Genomic DNA, 23,080 nt, shown 5'->3' with positions numbered 1-23,080 from the left:
TTGGACTAACTAATATGACCACCTCCACCCTTCCTCCCCTCCCTTCTCCAACCCCTGTTTTACCCTGGACTCTTGCTCAGTGTATGAGTTCGCTGCCTGTACTACTTCCATGCTACCTTCAATTAGTGCTGCACAGCAAGCTCACCCCACTTGGAGAATGCACACCCTTCTCTCACCCTGCAAGCTTTAAGTCTGATATAAACTTGTTGGCTGTAATAAGGAATTCATAAGGTTTGTTGCAAATGATCTGTATTTTCACCTAAAATGCTTCCCACAAGGTCTTAATACAGACCAGTAGTATCAGAATCATCCATGGTACAAATGTACAGATAGCAAGGTACCATAACACTGCCGGGGAAGAGTTCGGTGCAGCCCCTATGCTGAACTATAGAAGGAAATAGTTGGGTCTCCTTTTCAGCCAGCTTGATAATTACAATGTATGGACGCAGACCTGAATTTCCACCCATTGCCTGAAAAGCAGTTTTTGTATAGCTAGTTCTTCTTGATCACTGATTTCCAGAGATCCTGGGTCATAACTGAACTTAACACTTGCTTTTGTTTCTTCTAAAAAGAATTTCCCTTTAAAGGAATTTATTCACAGAGTCGATTTCCAGGGAGAGTGTTACTCAGTTAGTGTTGGGGAAGGAGGAGATGGGGAAGTAATGAATTGTTAAGTTTGGTATTAGTTGCATGCACCAACGTGAAGGTGAATTAATATGTATATGTATGCATGTAAACAAGGAGCTGCAGATGATTTACACACATCTAACAACTCATTTAGGTTTTATCCTAGGAATATTTTAAAGTTATTAATTTCTTATTGCTTACTTTTCCAGTATTACATTTTGTGCCTTCATTCACCATTCCAGGATCTGGAACATCTGATCCTAGCTGGAAATCCACACCCCAACATTTAGTGTCTCTGATGGGGGTTTGAATAATTGCAGGTTCAATCCCAAAAACAGGCATGGTTTTCACATTCTCACACTGCAGCTTTCCACACATGGCATTCCTACAACAACAGTATAATTTAAGAACTGTTATGGTTCTGGTGTTTAATTCATATAGAGGAAAGGATCTTTCTGGCCTTCCTTTCCTAACTGACAATTATTAAAGATCACATGAGATATGCTCCCAAATACTAACATCACGCTGAAGTGAAGAGCAGAACAAGAGTGAGCTGTATATCAGTCTAAAACCAGGAGGACATGGATTTATGCCTACTGTTGGCAAAAATTTGTGATCCTCAAACAAAAGCAAATACACCCCTGCAGCACCGCTATGTAGCTAATGAGAGAAAAAAAAGTCCGCAAAAGAGCATGTCTACATGACACTATTATTCATAGTGCTTAGTGTAGCAAAAGAACAATACAATGCAGGTTCGTTATTTCCAAGATGCCTCTTTTTATATATTAATTTATTAAACTTTGCAGCAAAAATTGTTTGAAAATTCATGCCCATTTAGATAAAGACTAATATTATAACAGAGTTATAAAGTAATTTGAATTTTTTTGTACATTTATGTATTTGTAACCTAAGCTCCAATAACACAGATTCAAAATTTAAGGCTTTAAAAGAACTTTTCTAAGCTACTTTATTTTGGTTTTTGAAAGACACACACAGCATCAGTGAAGGTAGATTATGGGGCAGTGTGTGTCTATGACAAATCTCTATTGCCAAGTTGTGCTATGTATAAGGATTTGACAGCTGGCTAATTCTAAGGCATCTGAATGTGGATTTTTGGAGTCTTCCTGAATTATACCTGTTATGCATTCCCTCCTTCGTTAAACCCAACTCACCAGCTGGAACACTTTTTGTAGTCATGGCCCTGGTAACCACAGTTGCCAAATCTGTCACCTTTGGAATTCACTTCAGCAAAACAAATGTTAGGGGCAGCCTTTGCTCCTGCAAAGACAGAGGGGGAACTAGGTCAGCTAACAGAGAGCTAGAGAAGCAGCTCACATTGTGCACATACTTCTCTCTAGCCCCAAAACCCATGTCGCATCTGCAGCATGAATAATCGGAAAGTTTGACCAAAATACACAAATGGGGTAAAACTGTTGGTCCAAATAGGTTCCAAGCTAACAGTACTGAGAGAAAATACAGTCACTTAGAAAGAAATATTATTAGCTGGACATTAAGTCTTGATGAATAGATTTAGCATTATAAATAGAATCTGACAAAGAGAGTATCATAGCAAGGAAATTAGTAGTACTTGAATCCATAGCACCACAATGAATTTTATGGCACAATAAAAGTTAATTTGTCATAAATACCAGAAATATTGAAAATCCTTTGCCAATTTTGGCTGGTCTTTTCTTATAGACTAAAAAAATCTAAAATCCATATTCGTTAAACAAATTGGGTGTTTTCTCTCTTTTAGTCATGGCCCTCCGAAACGTTACGATCATCATCCTTACTTGAGCCGAAGATAGCCTGACATTGCGCATCGTAGTACTGGCAAACCCCATTGTAACAATAGGCTTCATCATTCTGGCACGGGTACCCATTCTGAACAGTAACGTCTTGCTGACAGAACTGGGAGGTCCCATTGCAGTACTCTGGGAGATCACATTCATTGGTACTTGCCCGGCACACAGTGCCTCCTGGAAGAAACTGGAAGGGGCGGAAAAAGGAAAAATAAAATCCCAAGCAAAGATCTAAAAAGCCATACATCAACATACATTCTGAAAATAAATACAAAAACAGCCTAACAAACTGAACATGCATTTTGCTGAAGTCTCCCTTTTGTGCTGGAAACATGCAAAAACCTTCCCAGCTCAGCAGAGACTATTTCCCTCCTGGACCCACTAATCAAGCCCGGCACTCCTTTTTCCTCAGAGTCAGTGGAGAATGCTTTAAGACATGAGATTCTTCCAACACCATCCTGGGATCTCTTACCCGACATTTTTTACAGCAGTCGCCATATGCACATTCAGCCCCTGCTCGGAGTTTGCAAGTATCTGATTCGCAGCAAGGATCACTTTCGCATTCCTGTAAATTAAAGCAGTAAGAGTAATTCAGTGAATGAGAAAGAATCATATCTGACCCCTGCAGAAATGCAGGCAGTCTGCATTTAACATAGAGTCATGTGAGCAACACTGGTGAACTGTCCCAGTTACTAACCTTTGGAGAACCACAGTCACACTCCTCCCCAGCATCCACCAACTTGTTGCCACAAAATGGGATGCTATAGGTTTCATCAGGGTTGGGAACGTTAAGCAGGCAGCTTCCACCTTTGTTCAGAGTTAACTTCTCAAAGTCTTCTGCACTGCAGCTGCTGAAATTTCTGGACCCTCTGCAACAGAGTATTAGCCATTCTTTACACTATGTCTACTTAGGAGTTCTTCTTGACCAGCATTCTTGTGCAATAAAGAGTCAGTCTAGCAAAAATTAGAGCCAACAGCTAGAGACAGACGAGGACAATATAGTAAGATACCTCTGAATGTGGAATGAGATATAAATCTTTCTGCTACATTCGTAAAGCAAAAATCTTTACTTAAAGGAAAATTGACCACCCCTTAATAAAATATTTAAAGAGTACCAATAGTTCAATTATATAACCTCCTGATGACAAAACAACAAACAGAGTCACAATCAGAAAAATAATACAGTACAAGGGAATAGGTGTCATCTAAACAAAGGTCTGGGAGCCATGAACTCCTGAGTTAAGTCATGTAACCTTTCAGTTCCCAAACACAAGGATAATATAGGGTTGTCCACATAGCAAGCTAATGAAAATAAGCTAGGTTGTGAATTTAAAGTGCAATAGCTATTCCACACTAGCTCCCCACGTGGGCATTTCTTATTCTGCACTAAAAGTGCCTTTGTGCAATTTTACTCCTGGCAGAATTCTGCGCCACTGCACATGCGCAGAATTTATGTCCCAAGCAGATTTCTTTGCTTCTCTGTAGAAAAATTACTTTCTGACAGGGAAGCCACAAGAACGGTCATATGACCCTTTCCAGCAGTATGTTTCGGGTACCCAGGGCAGCTGGCAGAGAGGCAGATCTGTGGGGCTGGGAACGGGGCTGGGAAGGACCCGGCTGGTGCCTCCTACCCTGCACCGGGCTCAACTGCTAGTCTCAGCTGGGCTGGGGAGGACTGGACTTCCTCTTCCCCTACACAGCATCCGGGGCTCTGTCAGACCCACCCCCAGATTTCTCCCCCACTTCAGGAAGCTTCCTGCACCCATCGCTACTCAGTTGCAGCAGGAGGGATCACTCTACAGGAAGCTGCCCCCGCATCTGCCCCCACCTCATACTCAAACCTTCCGCTGAGTCTCACACACACACACCCCGCACCCAGAACCTCCCCCTCCCCGACAAGCCACACTCCCCCTGCACCTGGACCATCCCAACCAGCCACCTGCTCCCAGATCCCCACCCTACCAAGCCCCAACCAGCTGCACCTGGATTCCAACCCCACTGAGCCCCACTCTGCCAGCATCTGGACCTCCGCCATTGAGCTCCCCACACCGACCCCATTGCCGAGCTGTCCCCTCCCCCCCACACTTCCCCATTGAGCCCCAACCACCTTCACCTGAACGCCCCTGCAGAGTCCCATTGCCCCTGCACTCAGAACACCCCCACAAGCCCCTGTGAATCCAGATCCCCCACACATCTGGATCCCCCACTGAGCCACCTGCACCCAGACTGCCCCACACCAAACCCTCTCAAGCCACACCTGGATCCCCTCCACACTTAGATCCTGCCTGCCCACACCTGATGCACCTGGCATGGGACAGGTCCCTGGGATGTTTCTGGTGCAGGCCCGGTGTCATAAACATACAGCTATGAGTAGCATAAAATCCCTCCTTTACCTGTAAAGGGTTAAGCTCAGATAACCTGGCTGGCACCTGACCAGAAGAACCAATGGGGGAAAAAAAAGATACTTTAATGCATTTTCTTACTATTACTTATTACTGCTGCCACCATGTCAGGGTTCCCTCCCCATTTGGGGTACAGATGTGGGGACCCGCATGAAAAAAACCCCTAAGCTTATTTCTACCAGCTTAGGGTTAAAACGTCCCCAAGGCACAAATTTCTTTTTTGCCCTTGGTATCGCTGCCACCACTAAGTGATTTAAACAAACATTCAGGGAAGGCCACTTGGAGCCCTACCTTCCCAAAATATCCCCTCAAGCTCCTACACCCCCTTTTCTGCGGAGGCTTGTGAATAATATTCTAACCAATTGGTTAAAAAGTGAGCACAGATCAAACCCCATGGGAATTCAGGACACTGAAAAACAATTAGGTTTTTAAAAAAAGTTTACTTAAAAAAAAAAAGATAAAAAGAATCACCTTTGTAAAATCAGGATGGAAGATAACTTTACAGGATAACAAAAAGATTTAAAACGCAGAGGATTTTCCCTCTAGGCAAAACTTTAAAATTACAAAAACAGGGATAAACCTCCCTCTTAGCACAGGGCAAATTTACAAGCTAAAACAAAAGATACTTTAAACGCATTTTCTTACTATTACTTACTATTTTTGTAATATTAGATGTATTATTTTAGTAGGAGCTGGATTATTTGCTTGGTCTTTTCCTTTGTTTTCCGAGAGAACACCCACAGAGCACAAAACAAAGCCTTTTTCCCTCCCCAGATTTGAAAGTATCTTTTTTTCCCCATTGGTTCTTCTGGTCAGGTGCCAGCCAGGTTATCTGAGCTTAACCCTTTACAGGTAAAGGAGGGATTTTATGCTACTCTGAGCTGTATGTTTACGACACCCGGTCTTTGCGCTGTGTCCAGGTTGGGTGCAGCCTCACCGTTAAGTCCATGTCCTGGGGAGGGGAGCTGCACAGTGATCTCCCACCAGCACTTGTGGCCTGTGCTCCCCAATGCCATGCTGAAGCCTCCACATTTATTTGACAAATAAAATTTGAAGAATTTTAAAATACTGTGTGCAGAATTTTTAATGTTTTGGTGCAGAATGCCATCAGGAGACGCAGCTGAGCTTAGTCCACTCTAAGTGGACAGCCTAGTTTATTCTGCATTAACTTCACGTGTCGATAACCCCTAATATTTGCCTTCCTCCTAAGCCTGTTGTGAAAATTAATGAGCTATTTATAAGAATGCTTTGAATAGTAATTGTGTCCTATAAATCTTTGATCATCATCTGTGGACATATCCTCCAACCTGGCATAAAGGGAAAATTACTTACGATGCTCCAGAGTTCATAATACAGCTTTCTGCTCCACATTGACAAACTCTTTCATCATCATGGTTCATTCCCAGGTTATGACCCAGCTCATGAGCCATAATTGATGCAAACATCTGCACACTGATTTGCCCAAACTACACAAGACCAAAACAAAAAGAGTGAATTACTGTAGTGTCTGTACTGGGAAGAAGCCAATGTTCCCCCAGCACCTTCAGAAACTTCATACTAGGCTTAGTCACTGCATTAATGTGATCTTCAGAGTTGGGTAACCTAGATGGTTTTTGCTTTCTAACTTGTACGAGTACATAGTTGACCAGTAGATTGGTAATAGGTTATAGAGCCTTGTGTCTCTAGCTCAGGGGTGCGCAAACTTTTTGGCTTGAGGGCCACATCGAGTTTCCAAAATTGTATGGAGGGCCAGTTAGGGGAGGCTGTGCCTCCCCAAACAGCCAGGCGTGGCCTGTCCCCATCCCGCAGCCAACACCTGCTTCTCGCCCCTGATGGCCCCCCCAGGACTCCTGCCCCATCCAACGCCCCCGGGCTCCCTGCCCACCCCCCCCCCCGCCCCATCCAACCCCTCCTCTCCTTCCTGACTGCCCCCCAGGACCCCTGCCCCCATTCAACCCCCCTGTTCCCTGCCCTCTGAGCGCCCCGACCCTTATCCACACCTCTGCCCCCCTGACCACCACCCTGAACTCCCCTGCCCTCTATCCAACCCCACCGCTCCCTGTCCCCTTACCGCGCTGCCTGGAGCACCAGTGGCTGGCAGCGCTACAGCCGAGCTGTCCAGAGCACCAGGACAGGCAGCTGTGCCGTCCGGCGGGAGCCAGCCACGCCACCGCGCAGCACAGAGCACCAGGTCAGGCTGCGGCCTGGCAAAAGCTCGCAGCCCTGCCACCCAGAGCATTGCACCAGCAGCACAGTGAGCTGAGGCTGCGGGGGAGGGGGAACAGCAGGGGAGGAACTGGGGGCTAGCCTCCCGGGCCAGGAGCTTGGGGGCCGGGCAGGAGGGTCCTGTGGGCCGGATGTGGCCCGGGGGCCGTAGTTTGCCCATCTCTGACCTAGCTTAATGGTTCTCCAGCTCTGATCCAGGATCACTGGTGGCCTGTGGAGCACCTTCTTGTCTGTCACCCGGTGCTCTCTTCTCTGTTTCTAGCTGCTATACAGCATTACAGAAGCTAAACTATGTCGAATAACTTACTATTACTTTTCCATATACATCAGTCCCAGAGAGGTCATGTGATCACGGATGGGCAGAGTCATCTTCACTCTATTAAATCTGGTGCATATTATGGGAATGTTTGAGAATCTCTGCTTCAAGTCAACAGTTTGAAAGGCAACTCTGGCTAATTTAGTTGCCTACTGAAATAAATTGGGAGATCCCAGTTCAATTTCCACCGGGCACGTATCCACACAACAAAAACCTCAAGGGTGTCACTTAGTGTCAATTGTGATTGTTAGCAGAGAAGCTACCTGATCACAGAGACTAAGTGCATGAGGAACAAGAGAGGAACTGAACGCTGCTGCAGCTACGAGGCTGTTCTATAAATCCAGGAGTGACACTAGTTAGACTAAAAACACACGTGGTATCCATCTGCCACCACACCTGCACTATGGCGCAGCTAAAGTTCCAGAGCACGGGGCACTGTTGTTTACATCAGTGGCATCGCACCTCCCCAGGCAGAATTAGAGAGATCAGCCGCCACAGGAGTACTAGCCCAGGAACTAAACAACTGCCTTTTCTTCACCCCCCCCAGACCAATGCACACCTCCTTTCATAACCATGCAAGCTACAATTTGAGTATCTCTGGTGCAAGTCTTCTGTAACTATTCCTAGGAAGTGAGATTGCACAATGATGATTTTGGTGCTGACAAACTGTCTAAATGAGGAGTTCTGTTAATTGACTCCTTATTGAAATCTGTTCCTGCCGCTGCTTGTGGAGTGGCTGAAAAGCCCCATCTCCATAATGCTTTAGTTTCTCACAGTCATAGTGCTGTGAATCTCTAATTTTCACAACAGTGATACTGAAGTTACATTGCAGTTTCACGCAACAGGATAGTTGCCTAGCTAAATCCTTGCCCTCTGATTTGGCAGTGCCCTTTGTGAATCCAAAGGTCGTGCACAGACTTGGGGATAGATTTCTACAGGAGCACTCTGCTGTATTAATTTAGATGGAATATATGGGTTCAAAGAGTGAAAGGTGTTAACGTAAACCAGGCACTGTCCAACATGAAAACAGCATTAAACAAGGTTCAGAGTGTGGTATACTGAGACCTCAGCCTGCTTAGTACCATGGCACAAATCCTTTTAATTTTTTATTAAAGATACAGAAAGGAAGGAAAAACAGTTAAAGCACTTGAAATGTGAAGTATTAAATAAGACATTCATTTTAACATCATTCCTTTTTCTTCTTCCCTTAAGCTGGGTACAGTTTGTAGAAAGAGAAAAAAACCCTTGTTTGACAGTCTTTCAGATAGTATGAAAAATGGTAATAACTAACTGTCCTTTTTGGGGGGAAAAGAGAAGTTAATTGAGATGGGCTGGAGCGGTCATTGTTGCTGTTGTTAACATCCAGTCCCGTTTCCTAGAAGGCAAAACAAGACACACACACACACACACAACAAAGGGAGAGAAAAGAACAGCAAAGATAGAAAATGCAGTTTCTGTCTTTGGTGTCGTCTTTCACTTGCAACTTCACAGCTGGAAAAACATAGGTCCAGCACACAGTTTTATTAGCCACTCTGAGACCTGGCAAACTTGTACCAGCATTGGGTTGTTTACAGCACTGCTTTTAGCTGCCTCTTTCTGGTTACAGGCTTACAGCAGTATTGCAAAATATAGCCTTGGCCAGCTAAGCCAGACTTATTAAACAAAAGAGGAAAGAGATAGAAAAAAAGAAGGCATAAGGTGGGGAAGGAAAAGAACACACAGGTGGGAGGGGTCAATGACAAACTCTCACATCCCAGGCAGTGCTGGGGATTCAGCCAGAGCTGATGGATGTGGCCAAGTCATCTGGCTACTTCTTTCTGGCCCAGGCTGGTCAGGACATCTTTCAGGATTGGGAAAAAGAAAGTCTGGGGCCCTAGGACAGTGGAGTTGGCAGCCATGCTGGCAAAGCTCGCTCCTTCCTCTTCTCTCCCCTTTCAGTCAGCCAGTCCAGAGCTAGTCAGCTTTCCCTAGCAGCCTCTCTCTGTTTTTGTTTTTTTTTGGTTTGGGTTTTTTTTTGTTTGTTTGTTTGTTTTTTTTTAAGGCCCCCGCCAATTCGGTCGAGTTTCCGACACACCAATTTTGGTGAGTTGATTTCCGGTCCCATACTGTTCTTGTTTACCTGACATGATCTTAACACAGTCCTTGAATTATACCAAAAGACCTTTTCGTTTGGACTGATTCAGTCTCTCTCTTTTTGCACCTTTTCCCCACCAGCATTTGTTAGTACAAGTTATTGTGACATTTTCTGAACTTTCATTTTTTACAGTTGAGCTCCCAATTAGGGTAAATGTGTAGATCCAATCATCACAACAACCCATAGCTCCCACTAACTTCAACCAGAGATATGGGGGCTCAGAGCCTCTCAGAAAGGAGCCAGGCCTTTGATACTCAATGCTGCCTGCAGAGGAATGGCATTGACAGCTCCTAGGGTCTTAGAACATGACCTAATCTGGGACTTTGAGTTGCAGTATATACACAAAGTGGAGAGTTAAAGGAGGCAGAAAGCAGCAGCTATTAAGAATTCTCTTGCTTCTAGAGGTTGTCAGATCCTTAATACTGTCTCCCTTTTATATTAAAGATACAGAGTACACATTAAAGTTTTATTTAAAGGGGTATTAAAGATATCCTACCACATTAATCCCTCCTGCATGGCTTTTGGAGCATACTGTTCCAACATAGGCCATTCCTGCAGTTCCACCAAACCCCTTCTTCCTAGAGCACATTAGAAAGAAAAAAATTAAGGAAGAATCAACATGACTGTGCTGGAGGCATGACAGCCTATAATACAATGACCAGCTGTGCAAGAGCTCAGTGCATCTCTCTGTGCCACATAAAAGCAGTAGTAATACTGCTTCTGCTTTTCAATTATCTAACAGGAAGTACAGTGCTAAGAAAGTATGGCTCATATCAATACCATGCTTTTATTTAGACAATGGTTTGTTTGTTTTTTAAACTGGGCCCATATAATTTAGAGTGAGTCAATGCCCACTCCACTCCAAAATAAAAACGTAAGTAATATACCAACCCTATTTTTTTTTCTTTAAGTTTGTATTGTAGTGGCTGCTTTGTTATTCTCCATTAACTTTCCTTTCCTCAGCTTCCCCTCTGAGTCTTTAAATTTTGTTTCTCCAGTGTTCTTATGGAAAGTCTGAGTGTAATACTACAGCATGTATAGTGTTTTACCTTGCATAACAGGCAAGCGTACAGTGAAGACTTAATATCAAACTTCATTAATAATATCAAGCTTTTTGTGTGTGAAATAAATTTGCTGGAAGGAGCTACCTGCCAAGCTGCCTTCTGACACACTGTAGGTTACCAAGCCCCCATCATGTGATCTCAGTACAGTATGCTACAGAGTACTTTAGTAACAAGAATGTCCCACATGCCACTTCCAAATATTAAACAAACTCCAGCTTAAGAAAGTGGTGCTAATAGTGCTAGTGACCTGGAGAAACACAAGCTAATTCTACACAGAAAGGCTCAAATCATGTAACTAGCTTCTGGATACTGATTACAGAAACAGCTTGTGCTCCATTAAACCACAACATTCAACACTCCACAGCTGTAATAGTTATGGTCTTCAAGGGAAAAGGCCTAGATCTACAAGTCTATCCAATACATGATGTGACAAAGGCTTCTCTGTGAAGTCACCCACAGCTGTGAGCTTTGTAATAAGAGAAATTAAGCAGCATCACATTCGGAACAACCCAAAAAATGTTCTAATTTTAGTGAGATCCCCATTTGTCAGGCACCAGATGTTTGTCTTCTAGTGGGTGGCAGAGGAAGCTTCTGACAGATGAAACAAGTTGGTGCTGAATGTTCACACTGCTTCAGTAAACAGCATGTGCAGCAGATTGTTTCTGACTGCTCATAGTAAAGCCGTTATCATGGAATCTTCATGGAATGTAACCTTTATGTTTGATGTTACTAGTTAATACAAGTAAGCAAAGTCTCCTAGCAAAGTCCTTTCCTACAATTATTTCTGGATAGGGTAAAAGATTCCCAGCACTTACAGAACAAACTGGGCACTGTCATGTCGTCGACGCGTGACAAGATTCTTCTCTCGCCACTGTACAAAGTTCCCCAGCACATCGCCGGCACTTCCGTCTGTGCTAATCAAGTTTTCATTCTTCCAGATCTCCAAGCCAACCAGCACGATGCGAATATTTAGCATAATGTACATCTGAAAAAGCAAAGAAAAGGCGAATGCAGAGTGAAGCTGAGGATGGCCAGATATGAGCATGCCATAAGGATAAATCGTTTTTAGTATTATATATAAATCACACTGCCAAAATCTAATTTTTCAGTTTTCCTATGTAATAAGGACGTCAGTTTTCCAAATCGTATATGCCCCGCTATTAAATTTTAGTGGGCTAAAGGACTAGTGCCTATATACCACAGTGATAGGGTGCTATAGAAAAACTGAAAATAGACAAATAGAAAGGCTCTTGAACACAAACCAATAGTGTCCCCAGCAAACCAGTCAAATTAAAACAGAGCACAACAGATCCATAGTTCATAAGGCCAGAAAAGGCAACTGTGATCATAGTCTGACCTCATCTGGATAATACAGATCACCACATTTCCCTGAATTAATTCCTGCTTCAAAACCAATAGTTATGGTTGAACTCAGGAATATCTTTTATAAAAACAAACAATCTTGATTTCAAGATTTCCAGTTATGGAGAATCCACCTCAATCCTTGGTAAATAAATACTACCACCACCTTACAGCTCCCGCTAGCTCCATGGTGAGATGTTGTTGGTTCAACGGTAACTCTAATGGAGGAGTGTTTCCCACTGAATCATCAACATCACTTCCAATAGGACACTGGATTTCCCTTGTTCATCCACTTACTGACCAGGTCCTGACCCTGCTTAGCAGCATTCTGACAAGATAACAGACCAAGGTGGTCAATTTATAAAATTAAACACTTACCGTATTTTCCGGCGTATAAGACGACTTTTTATACTAAAAAACAACCCCCAAAAATCGGGGGTCGTCTTATACGCCGGGTATAAACACTTCGGCTACATACAGAACGTCCCTGTGCTGATACTGTATGTACCGCGCTGAGCCAATCCCGGCAAGCGGTGTATTCTATTAATGCATACAAAGCCTGCTCGGATTGGCAAAGGTTGTAATAGCCCGCCTCTCTGACTCAGCCAATCCGAGCAGGCTTAATAGATGACACCGCTCCCGTGAACGCTCCGCCCTCCTTCTCCTCCCCTTCCCCGGCTTCCCGCAAATCAAATGTTCGCGGGAAGCCTGAAAAAAGGAGTAGGCAGGTAAGCCGGGCGTGTGGGGGAGGGGGCGGGACGGCTCCTCCTGGCCCTGGCGCCCCAGCCCAGCCAAGCCCCCCCGGGTCGGGCTGGTCCCGCCTGTGCGGCTCAGACCTGGCCCAGCTCGGGCCCAGCTGCGGCCGCGGCAGTGCCGCCCGGGAGCCGGGCCCGGGCTGCGGCCGCGCCCCGGCCGCGCGCCCGGCCGGGAGCCGGGCCTCGGCTGCGGGCCCCGTGCCCGGTGCCTGGGAGCCGGGCCTCGCGGCTATGGCGCTGGTCCCGTGCCGGCCCGGGGAGCCGGGCCCCGCGGCTACGGCTCCGACCCTGGCCCCCGGCAGGGGTAAGAGGCCAGGGCCAGGGCTGGGACTGGGGCGGAGGAGGAGGGGTTGGATTGGGCAGAGGTTCTGGGGGCGCAGACAGGGGATGGGGAAGGGGGGGTTGGGTAGGCGCCGCGTGGGAGTTCCTGGGGTCTGTTGTTATTAAATGGTGTTGCCTCGGAAGGGGGGGTAGTCTTATACGGCGAGTATAGGCCAAAACCTATGTTTTAACTGGAAAATTAGGGGGTCGTCTTATATGCCCAGTCGCCTTATACGCCGGAAAATACGGTAAGTTGCAAGGCTACAACATTTAATATTATTGCCAATTTAGACACAGTATAGCTTTAACTTACACTATCCAGGTAATTTGCTAGATGCACCATCTCTTCTCTCACAGCAACTTCACTCCTACCCAACAGCTCATACTGCAAGATAAAGAGGTTTATTAATGGAAATAAGATGTGATCAACATGATTATAAGACACAAGAGGAAGAACAAGATCTTTTAAGTATTATTGTCAGGCTCCAAGTCTCATGTTTGGAAGATACTGTTGTCAGAAAAAAAGCACTAGAGGAGGGCAAACTAGTAGGCAGCACCTTCATAGATGCAGTCAGATCATCATCTGTTCAAGAGAGGCAGAACAGGAAGGGAAATATTCTCCTTTGACCATTAGAATCCTTGAATGTAAAGCTCTGACTCTCTGACATTTTACAGTATATCCTATTTTGCAATGGTAGTAACATTATATATATTTGAATTGTCTAGGTTATGTCTGGTATTGTCTTTTAATAAATCCATATGTAATAATGAGGCTGAAAGAATGTTTTAGTACAGAAAGGTACATTAATACTCTGCCTTAAAATGTTTTATAATTATTTGGGGCGGGGATGTTTAAGTTACATCTCCCTCCGCCATAAGCAAAGAACTAAGGAAAAACCAATATATAATCCTACCCTTTCTTTGTCCACAACTATGAACAGCTCCACATATCTTGTCTGGGGAAGTATAGCTCTTTTCCTCTGCAAACAGGAAGAAAAAAAAAACACATTTTCTTTGTAATCAACTACAAGTTTACCAAGTTCATCTGTATAAACAAAGTGAGCTCATCCTAATCCATGCTCATATTTCACACTCAGTAAAACAAGTGCTTTACTAATGTAATCATAGAATCATAGAAGATTAGGGTTGGGAGAGACTCAGAAGGTCATCTAGTCCAATCTCCTGCTCAAAGCAGGACCTACCCCTACTAAGCCAGAGGCAGAGCGACCAGGGGAGCAGAGTGGACAGGGGGCTGCAGACAGGGGAGTTTGAGAGGGAGTTTGACAGAGGGAGGCTTACGATGGTTAGGAAGACCCGCAACACCTGTGCCAGCACAGCTTCTGTCTCCTCCACCTGCGCCTGTAGCCAGACAGAGCACCTGAGCATGGATGCTTCTACCCAGATCCTGGTGTGGTTTTGCAGGGACAGTAACTTGCAATTTCCACTTACTGATGCTGGGGGTGGCATCCAACGTGAAAGGTGCCTTCTGGTGGAATCTCTCAGGCAGCAGGTGGGAGAGCTACAGGAGGAGGTGGCTAGGTTGAGGAGCATCCGAATCCACGAGCAATTCCTAGACAGTGTCCATGTGGAGATAGCTGAGGTAGCTGTCCCAGTACACAGGACTGCTGACACACCATTGGTGGAGGAGGAGATGGCTCAGGGGGGACACTGGCAGCTGGTTACGTCTGGCAGCAGGCAGTGCCCCACCCCTGCTCCGAACCCTCCCGCCATGGTAATAGGTAACCGTTATGCTCTTCTTGATACAGGAGAGAAGGAATCACTCCCTACAGTAAAGGAGGAGAAGCCTCGTGCCCCTAAGGCTGGGAGGTCTGCTGCCACCACTGCAAATAGGAAACGTAGGGTAGTGGTGGTCGGAGACTCTCTCCTGAGGGGAACAGAGGTGCCCATCTGTCGCCCTGACATTTCATCTCGGGAGGTATGCTGCCTGGTGGAGGCCCATATCCGAAATGTTACAGAGGCATTGTCGAGAATTATCCAGCCCTCTGACTACTACCCCATGCTACTCATCCATGTGGGCACAAATGATACTGCGAGGTGTGACACTGAGCGGATCAAGAGTGACTACAGGGCTCTGGGAGTACGAGTGAAGGAGTTTGGAGCGCAGGTGGTATTCTTTTAGATTCTTCCTGTCAAAGGTAGGGGCCCAGGCAGAGACAGATGCATCATGGAGGTGAATGCCTGGCTGCGAAGATGGTGTCACCAAGAGGGCTTTGGCTTCCTCGACCACAGGATGCTATTCAAGGAAGGACTGCTAGGCAGAGATGGTGTTCACCTTTCGAGGAGGGGAAAGACCCTATTTGGACACAGACTGGCTAACCTAGTGAGAAGGGCTTTAAACTAGGTTTGACGGGGACAGGTGAGCAAAGCCCACTGGTAAGTGGGGAACATGGAGACCTGGGAGATGGGTCGGAAACAAGAGGGAGCGTGGGCTATAATGGCAGAGAGAAAGGAGGGTCAGGGAAAAACTGGGAGGCAAGATCAAACCAGTATTTTAGATGCCTATATACAAATGCGAGAAGTATGGGTAATAAGCAGGAAGAACTGGAAGTGCTAATAAATAAATACAACTATGACATTGTTGGCATCACTGCAACTTGGTGGGATAATACACATGATTGGAATGTTGGTGTGGATGGGTACAGCTTGCTCAGGAAGGATAGACAGGGGGAAAAGGGAGGTGGTGTTGCCTTATATATTAAAAATGTACACACTTGGACTGAGGTGGAGATGGACATAGGAGACGGAAGTGTCGAGAGCCTCTGGGTTAGGCTAAAAGAGGTAAAAAACAAGGGTGATGTCGTGCTAGGAGTCTACTACAGGCCACCTAACCAGGTGGAAGAGGTGGATGAGGCTTTTTTTAAAACAACTAACAAAATCATCCAAAGCCCAAGATTTGGAGGTGATGGGGGACTTCAACTATCCAGATATATGTTGGGAAAATAACACCGCAGGGCACAGACTATCCAATAAGTTCTTGGACTGCATTGCAGACAACTTTTTATTTCAGAAGGTTGAAAAAGCTACTGGGGGGAAGCTGTTCTAGACTTGATTTTAACAAATAGGGAGGAACTCATTGAGAATTTGAAAGTAGAAGGCAGCTTGGGTGAAAGTGATCATGAAATCATAGAGTTTGCAATTCTAAGGAAAGGTAGAAGAGAGTACAGCAAAATAGAGACAATGGATTTCAGGAAGGCAGATTTTGGTAAGCTCAGAGAGCTGATAGGTAAAGTCCCATGGGAATCAAGACTGAGGGGAAAAACAACTGAGGAGAGTTGGCAGTTTTTCAAAGGGACACTATTTAAGGGCCCAAAAGCAAGCTATTCCGCTGGGTAGGAAAGATAGAAAATGTGGCAAAAGACCAGCTTGGCTTAACCACGAGATCTTGCATGATCTAAAAAATAAAAAGGAGTCATATAACAATGGAAACTAGGACAGATTACAAAGGATGAATATAGGCAAACAACACAGGAATGCAGGGGCAAGATTAGAAAGGCAAAGGCACAAAATGAGTTCAAACTAGCTATGGGAATAAAGGGAAACAAGACGACTTTTTATCAAAACATTAGAAGCAAGAGGAAGACCAAGGACAGGGTAGGCCCACTGCTCAGTGAGGAGGGAGAAACAGTAACAGGAAACTTGGAAATGGCAGAGATGCTTAATGACTTCTTTGTTTCGGTCTTCACCGAGAAGTCTGAAGGAATGACTAACATAGTGAATGCTAATGGGAAGGGGGTAGGTTTAGAAGATAAAATAAAAAAAGAACAAGTTAAAAATCATTTAGAAAAGTTAGATGCCTGCAAGTCACCAGGGCCTGATGAAATACATTCTAGAATACTCAAGGATCTAATAGAGGAGGTATCTGAGCCTCTAGCTATTATCTTTGGAAAATCATGGGAGACAGGAGAGATTCCAGAAGACTGGAAAAGGGCAAATATAGTGCCCATCTATAAAAAGGGAAATAAAAACAACCGAGGAAACTACAGACCAGTTAGTTTAACTTCTGTGCCAGGGAAGATAATGGAGCAAGTAATTAAGGAAATCATCTGCAAACACTTGGAAGGTGGTAAGGTGATAGGGAATAGCCAGCATGGATTTGTAAAGAACAAATTGTGTCAAACCAATCTGATAGCTTTCTTTGATAGGATAACGAGTCTTGTGGATAAGGGAGAAACAGTGGATATGGTATACCTAGACTTTAGTAAAAGGCATTTGATACGGTCTCACATGATATTCTTATCGATAAACTAGGCAAATACAATTTAGATGGGGCTACTATAAGGTGGGTGCATAACTGGCTGGATAATCGTACTCAGAGAGTAGTTATTAATGGTTCCTAATCCTGCTGGAAAGGTATAACAAGTGGGGTTCTGCAGGGGTCTGTTTTGGGACCGGCTCTGTTCAATATCTTCATCAACGACTTAGATATTGGCATAGAAAGTACGCTTATTAAGTTTGCAGATGATACCAAACTGGGAGGGATTGCAACTGCTTTGGAGGACAGGGTCATAATTCAAAATGATCTGGACAAATTGGAGAAATGGTCTGAGGTAAACAGGATGAAGTTTAACAAAGACAAATGCAAAGTGCTCCACTTAGGAAGGAAAAATCAGTTTCACACATACAAAATGGGAAGAGACGGTCTAGGAAGGAGTACAGCAGAAAGGGATCTAGGGGTTATAGTGGACCACAAGCTAAATATGAGTCAACAGTGTGATGCTGTTGCAAAAAAAGCAAACGTAATTCTGGGATGCATTAACAGGTGTGTTGTGAGAAGTCATTCTTCCACTCTACTCTGCGCTGGTTAGGCCTCAACTGGAGTATTGTGTCCAGTTCTGGGCACCGCATTTCAAGAAAGATGTGGAAAAATTGGAGAGGGTCCAGAGAAGAGCAACAAGAACGATTAAAGGTCTTGAGAAACATGACCTATGAAGGAAGGCTGAAAGAATTGGGTTTGTTTAGTTTGGAAAAGAGAAGACTGAGAGGGAACATGATAGCAGTTTTCAGGTATCTAAAAGGGTGTCATAAGGAGGAGGGAGAAAACTTGTTCACCTTAGCGTCTAAGGATAGAACAAGAAGCAATGGGCCTAAACTGCAGCAAGGGAGATTTAGGTTGGACATTAGGAAAAAGTTCCTAACTGTCAGGGTGGTTAAACACTGGAATAAATTGCCTAGGGAGGTTGTGGAATCTCCATCTCTGGAGATATTTAAGAGTAGGTTAGATAAATGTCTATCAGGGATGGTCTAGACAGTATTTGGTCTTGCCATGAGGGCAGGGGACTGGACTCAATGACCTCTCTAGGTCCCTTCCAGTCCTAGAACCTAAATCTAAATCATCCCAGCCAGGGCTTTGTCAAGCCAGGCCTTAAAAACCTCTAAGGCTAGAGATTCCACCACCTTCCTAGGTAACCCATTCCAGTGCTTCATCACCCTCCTAGTGAAATAGTTTTTCCTAATATCCAACCTAGACCGCCCCCACTGAAACTTGAGACCACTGCTTCTTGTTCTGTCATCTGCCACCTCGATCCTCTTTGGAACCCCACTTCAGGTAGTTGAAGGCTGCTATCAAATCCCCTCTCACGCTTCTCTTCTGCAGACTAAATAAGCCCAGTTCCCTCAGCCTCTTCTCATAAATCATGTGCCCCAGCCCCCTAATCATTTTCGTTGCCTTCCACTGGACTCTCTCCAATTTGTCCACATCCCTTCTGTAGTGGGGGGACCAAAACTGGATGCAATACTCCAGATGTGGCCTCAACAGTGCCGAAGAGTGGGGAATAATCTCTTCCTGCTCCTATTAATGCAGCCCAATATGCCATTAGCCTTCTTGGCAACAAGGGCACACTGTTGACTCATATCCATCTTCTCGTCCACAGTAATCCCCAGGTCCTTTTCTGCAGTACTGCCGCTTAGCCAGTCGGTCCCCAGCCTATAGCAGAGCATGAGGCTCTTCCGTCCTAAGTGCAGGACTCTGCACTTGTCCTTGGTGAACCTCATCAGATTTCTTTTGGCTCAATCCAATTTCTCTAGGTCACTCTGGACCCTATCCATACCCTCTAGCGTATCTACCTCTCCCCCAACCTTAGTGTCATCCACAAACTTGCCGAGGGTGTAATCCACCCCATCATCCAGATCATTAATGAAAATGTTGAACAAAACCGGCCCCAGGACCAACGCTTGGGGCACTCCGCTTGATACCGGCTGCCAACTAACATTGAGCTGTTGATCACTACCCGTTGAGCCTGACGATCTAGCCAGCCTTCTATACACCTTATAGTCCATTCATCCAATTCATACTTTTTTAACTTGCTGGCAAGAATACTGTGGGAGACCGTATCAAAAGCTTTGATAAAGTCAAGATATATCACATCCACCGCTTTCCCCATATCCACAGAGCCAGTTATCTCATCATAGAAGGCAATCAGGTTGGTCAGGCATGACTTGCCCTTAGTGAATCCATGTTGACAGTTCCCGATCACCTTCTTCTCCTCCAAGTGCTTCAAAATGGATTCCTTGAGGACCTACTCCATGATTTTTCCAGGGACTGAGGCTTTAGTTCCCCAGATTCTCCTTCTTCCCTTTTTTAAAGATGGGCACTACATTAGCCTTTTTCCAATCATCCCCCGATCGCTAAGAGTTTTCAAAGATAATGGCCAATGGCTCTGCAATCACTTCAGCCTACTCCCTCAGCATCATCAGATGCATTAGATCCAGCCCCATGGACTTGTGCATGTCCAGCTTTTCTAAATAGTCCTTAACCTGTTCTTTCACCACTGAGGACTGCTCACCCCCTCCCCATACTGTGCTGCCCAGTGCAGCAGTCTGGGATCTGATCTTGGCAGATGTGAAGACCGAGGCAAAAAAAGCATTCAATACTTCAAGCTTTTTCCACATCATCGGTCACTAGGTTGCCTCCTCCATTCAGTAAGAGTCCCACACTTTTCCTGACCTCTTTCTTGTTGCTAACATACCTGTAGAAGCCCTTACTACCCTTCACATCCCTTGCTAGATCCAACTCCAATTGTGCTTTGGCCTTCCTGATTACACCCCTGCATGCTCAAGCAATATTTTTATACTCCTCCCTAGTCATCTGTCCAAGTTTCCACTTCTTGTAAGCGTCCTTTTCGTCTTTAAGCTCACCAAAGATTTCTTTGTTAAGCCAAGCTGGTCGCCTGCCATGTTTGCTATTCTTTCTGCACATCCAATACACACCCAAAAGACAAAGCCAAATAAAAAAACCTCATGCGAAGTAATAATTGCTCTGTACATGTTTTTGACTAAAGACTGGCCACATAACCAGTAAGTCCTGCTAAATTTTGAAAGTAAGGGATTTTTTTTATTCCCATTCATGTTTTTTTTAGAAAGGCAACGTATACTTCTCTGTAGGTGAAGTAGGGAAAATGGCAGTAGCTGTGATCAATATTAATTGTCAGTAGCTGCTAACAAATGCTGTAAAGAGAATAAGCATACATGTTTTTCACATGCCTCACACATTTTATTGCTACCATCTTTTTAGTTCAAATTTAAACTTTAAGTGAAACAAGAAACCTTGAACAAACTTTGTTACTTTGATGGTTATGAGAATGGTGTAACAGTCCTAGTTTCAGCCATTCTGGCTTCTGACACAGAACTCTGCTGATGAGCCTCAGACCAGATAGCAGCATTCCTGCCCTCATCATCCCCCATCATGCAGCTCTGTCAACACACCTCAATCTATCCTACAGCAACCTTGCTACTTCTTTTGTACTAATACAGCCTGGAGGAAACTGTAACCATTTTGTTCAAATATGATAGACTTATGGAGTTCTTACAGCAGGTAGAAAAATGCCTGAGTCAGAATCCTTAACTGTGGTAAGCTCTGAGAGAAACCTGATACACCATTTCCATCTTATTAATTGAACAGTCATAAAAGCAATTCCAAATTGCAGTGCAGAGAGGACACTAGAATACTCACTCGCAGCAACTGAGTCATGCTGGGAGGATGCTCATCCTCTGTGTGTTCTCTTTCAGGGGCTGTGTTGTTAACTCCACACATCATGGGCTTCTTCTTCACATTCTCCATTCGATATATAATGTGTTTGAGGCCAGAGGAGGAATCCATTGGCTCAATTCCATACGTGACATTTTCCACTTGCAGCAGTCCCCTAACAATCGGATTAATACGCATTACCGCCAAGCAACTACTAGACTAAATCCAGAGGCTGCCGTTATCAAGACGTTTGGGAAGGATGGGGGCGGGAACAACAAACATCTTATAGAAACAAATATAGAACAAATCTAGGCCCCACTCCTGCAGACACTTGTGCGCTGTGCTTAACTTTGAGCATGCAAGCAGCCTCAAGACTTCAGTGGAACAATCCATGTGTGCCATGTTAAGCGTATTCATAAGAGTTTGCAGTATTGGGGCCTTAATCACCAACTCTGAAAACAGAAATGTTTCAGTTAATGTTGTTGCCATTTACATTTCTGCAACAGCAAAGCAGTAAAGAACAGTGATGTGAATGTCAATAGACAAATCAAGAAAATCCTAAAGGTGCTGAAATTATCTCAGGTCAAGGATTTTTCAAATTAAAGTTGATCATAAAACACTTTAAGTGTCAAGTCTCAGTAAAATTGCTAATCAAGAATTTATTTAAAAACTCCTTAACACTAAAGAATAATTGCATACAATACAAAAATGATCATTTAAATTAACTTTCTATACAAGACTGTAAAAATACTAAGAACTACAGATGCAACAATTTCTGTTGGATTTACTGATGGCTGAACAGTAAAGTTAGTTGTTTTGGAGGGGTTGGGAGGAATTCTGGATTGGAATTTTTGAGGACAAATGGTAGTCATACCAATCAAATAATTTTGTTTTAATCAAAATATTTGTTAGTTTTGTATCAACAAAAGACTGCAAAAACATGATGGTGTTAATTAAACACAATACTCTCATGCAGCCCAGCACCAACAGATGAAATAGTTTGGCTCAAAACTAATTAAGTCAACAGGAGAATAAGATTCTGTTTCAGAGAATTGGATTATAACAATGCATAGTTGTGATAACTACATACACAAGAAGAGTTCTGTTACCTGAGTCCAAAGCAAGTGCTGACAGCAACAATGGAATCTGGTATCCCCTCCACATATCCCTGATAGTGGCAGTGATCCTAAGGGAAAAAATAAATTAATTATGTATTAGTTCTATATATACACAATGCATCTGACTACAACTGCTGCTGCTATTGTTCACCTTGCTGCGGTAGGATGAGATCTCCTTCTCTAACCTGAAGAAGTATGTGCATGGGATGGTGCCACACATGTGTTTATCCTCCACACAGGTAAACATGTGGAGTTAATCTAAATACCAGATGCTCTAGGAGGCTTGTATTATTATTAAACACAATGAAAGCCAGCCTCCTAGTACCATAATTGCAGGTCCATTTCACAGCCCAACAGGACCAGCAATTCAGCACTACTGAATTGTCTAAGGGACATCTACACTTAAAACATTACAGCGGTGTAGCTGCACCGTTGTAGCACTTCCGTGTAGACACTACGTACAAGTCCCCTGTCAGTGTAGGTAGGGCTTAAATTCAGCTGGAGCTGTCTGGAGCAGAGCTCCAGTAAATATTTTCAACCTCCCTGGAGTTTTCCTGGCATGGGGAGGGCTCTGGGAAATAAGAAGGGGAGGAGTGCTAGCTCAGTGGTTTGAGCATTGGCCTGCTAAACCCAGGGTTGTGAGTTCAATCCTTGAGGGGGCAATTTGGGGATTTAGTTGGGAATTGGTCCTGTTTTAAGCAGGGGGTTGGACTAGATGACCACCTGAGGTCCCTTCCAACCCTGATATTCTATGAAATACTCTATGAGAATTTAAGCCCGGGGTGTAGGTAATCTACCTCCCCAAGAGGCAGCAGCTAGGTCAATGGAAGAATTCTTCCATTGACCTAGCAGTCTCCACAGGGACTTTGGTCAGCTTAAATACGCCACTCAGACATATGGATTTTTCACACCCCTGAGCAACACAGTTATGGCAACCTAATTTTCTAGTGCAGACCAGGCCTAAATCCC

At 44.4% G+C, this 23,080-nt stretch overlaps 1 protein-coding gene across 1 annotated transcript in view; it reads right to left on the bottom strand.

The window, feature by feature from the left end:
- The window catches only part of ADAM9 (ADAM metallopeptidase domain 9), a 63,328-nt gene that overhangs the window by 15,224 nt on the left and 25,024 nt on the right, over window positions 1-23,080 (bottom strand). Inside the window, exons 5-16 of the mRNA XM_039523610.1 lie at window positions 22,103-22,179; window positions 20,979-21,168; window positions 13,924-13,989; window positions 13,323-13,394; window positions 11,387-11,556; window positions 10,004-10,085; window positions 6,164-6,297; window positions 3,127-3,298; window positions 2,902-2,994; window positions 2,421-2,616; window positions 1,800-1,905; window positions 829-1,012 (exon numbers count right to left, since the gene is read on the bottom strand). Coding sequence (XP_039379544.1) covers window positions 829-1,012; window positions 1,800-1,905; window positions 2,421-2,616; window positions 2,902-2,994; window positions 3,127-3,298; window positions 6,164-6,297; window positions 10,004-10,085; window positions 11,387-11,556; window positions 13,323-13,394; window positions 13,924-13,989; window positions 20,979-21,168; window positions 22,103-22,179 — 1,542 coding nt within the window. The remainder of the gene's footprint in view (window positions 1-828; window positions 1,013-1,799; window positions 1,906-2,420; window positions 2,617-2,901; window positions 2,995-3,126; window positions 3,299-6,163; window positions 6,298-10,003; window positions 10,086-11,386; window positions 11,557-13,322; window positions 13,395-13,923; window positions 13,990-20,978; window positions 21,169-22,102; window positions 22,180-23,080) is intronic.

Source organism: Mauremys reevesii, linkage group 2 (genome assembly GCF_016161935.1).
Source record: "Mauremys reevesii isolate NIE-2019 linkage group 2, ASM1616193v1, whole genome shotgun sequence".
Classification (NCBI taxonomy): Eukaryota; Metazoa; Chordata; order Testudines; family Geoemydidae; genus Mauremys; species Mauremys reevesii.
Note: the sequence above shows the minus strand (reverse complement) of the source record. Positions and strands in the feature narration are given on the sequence as shown.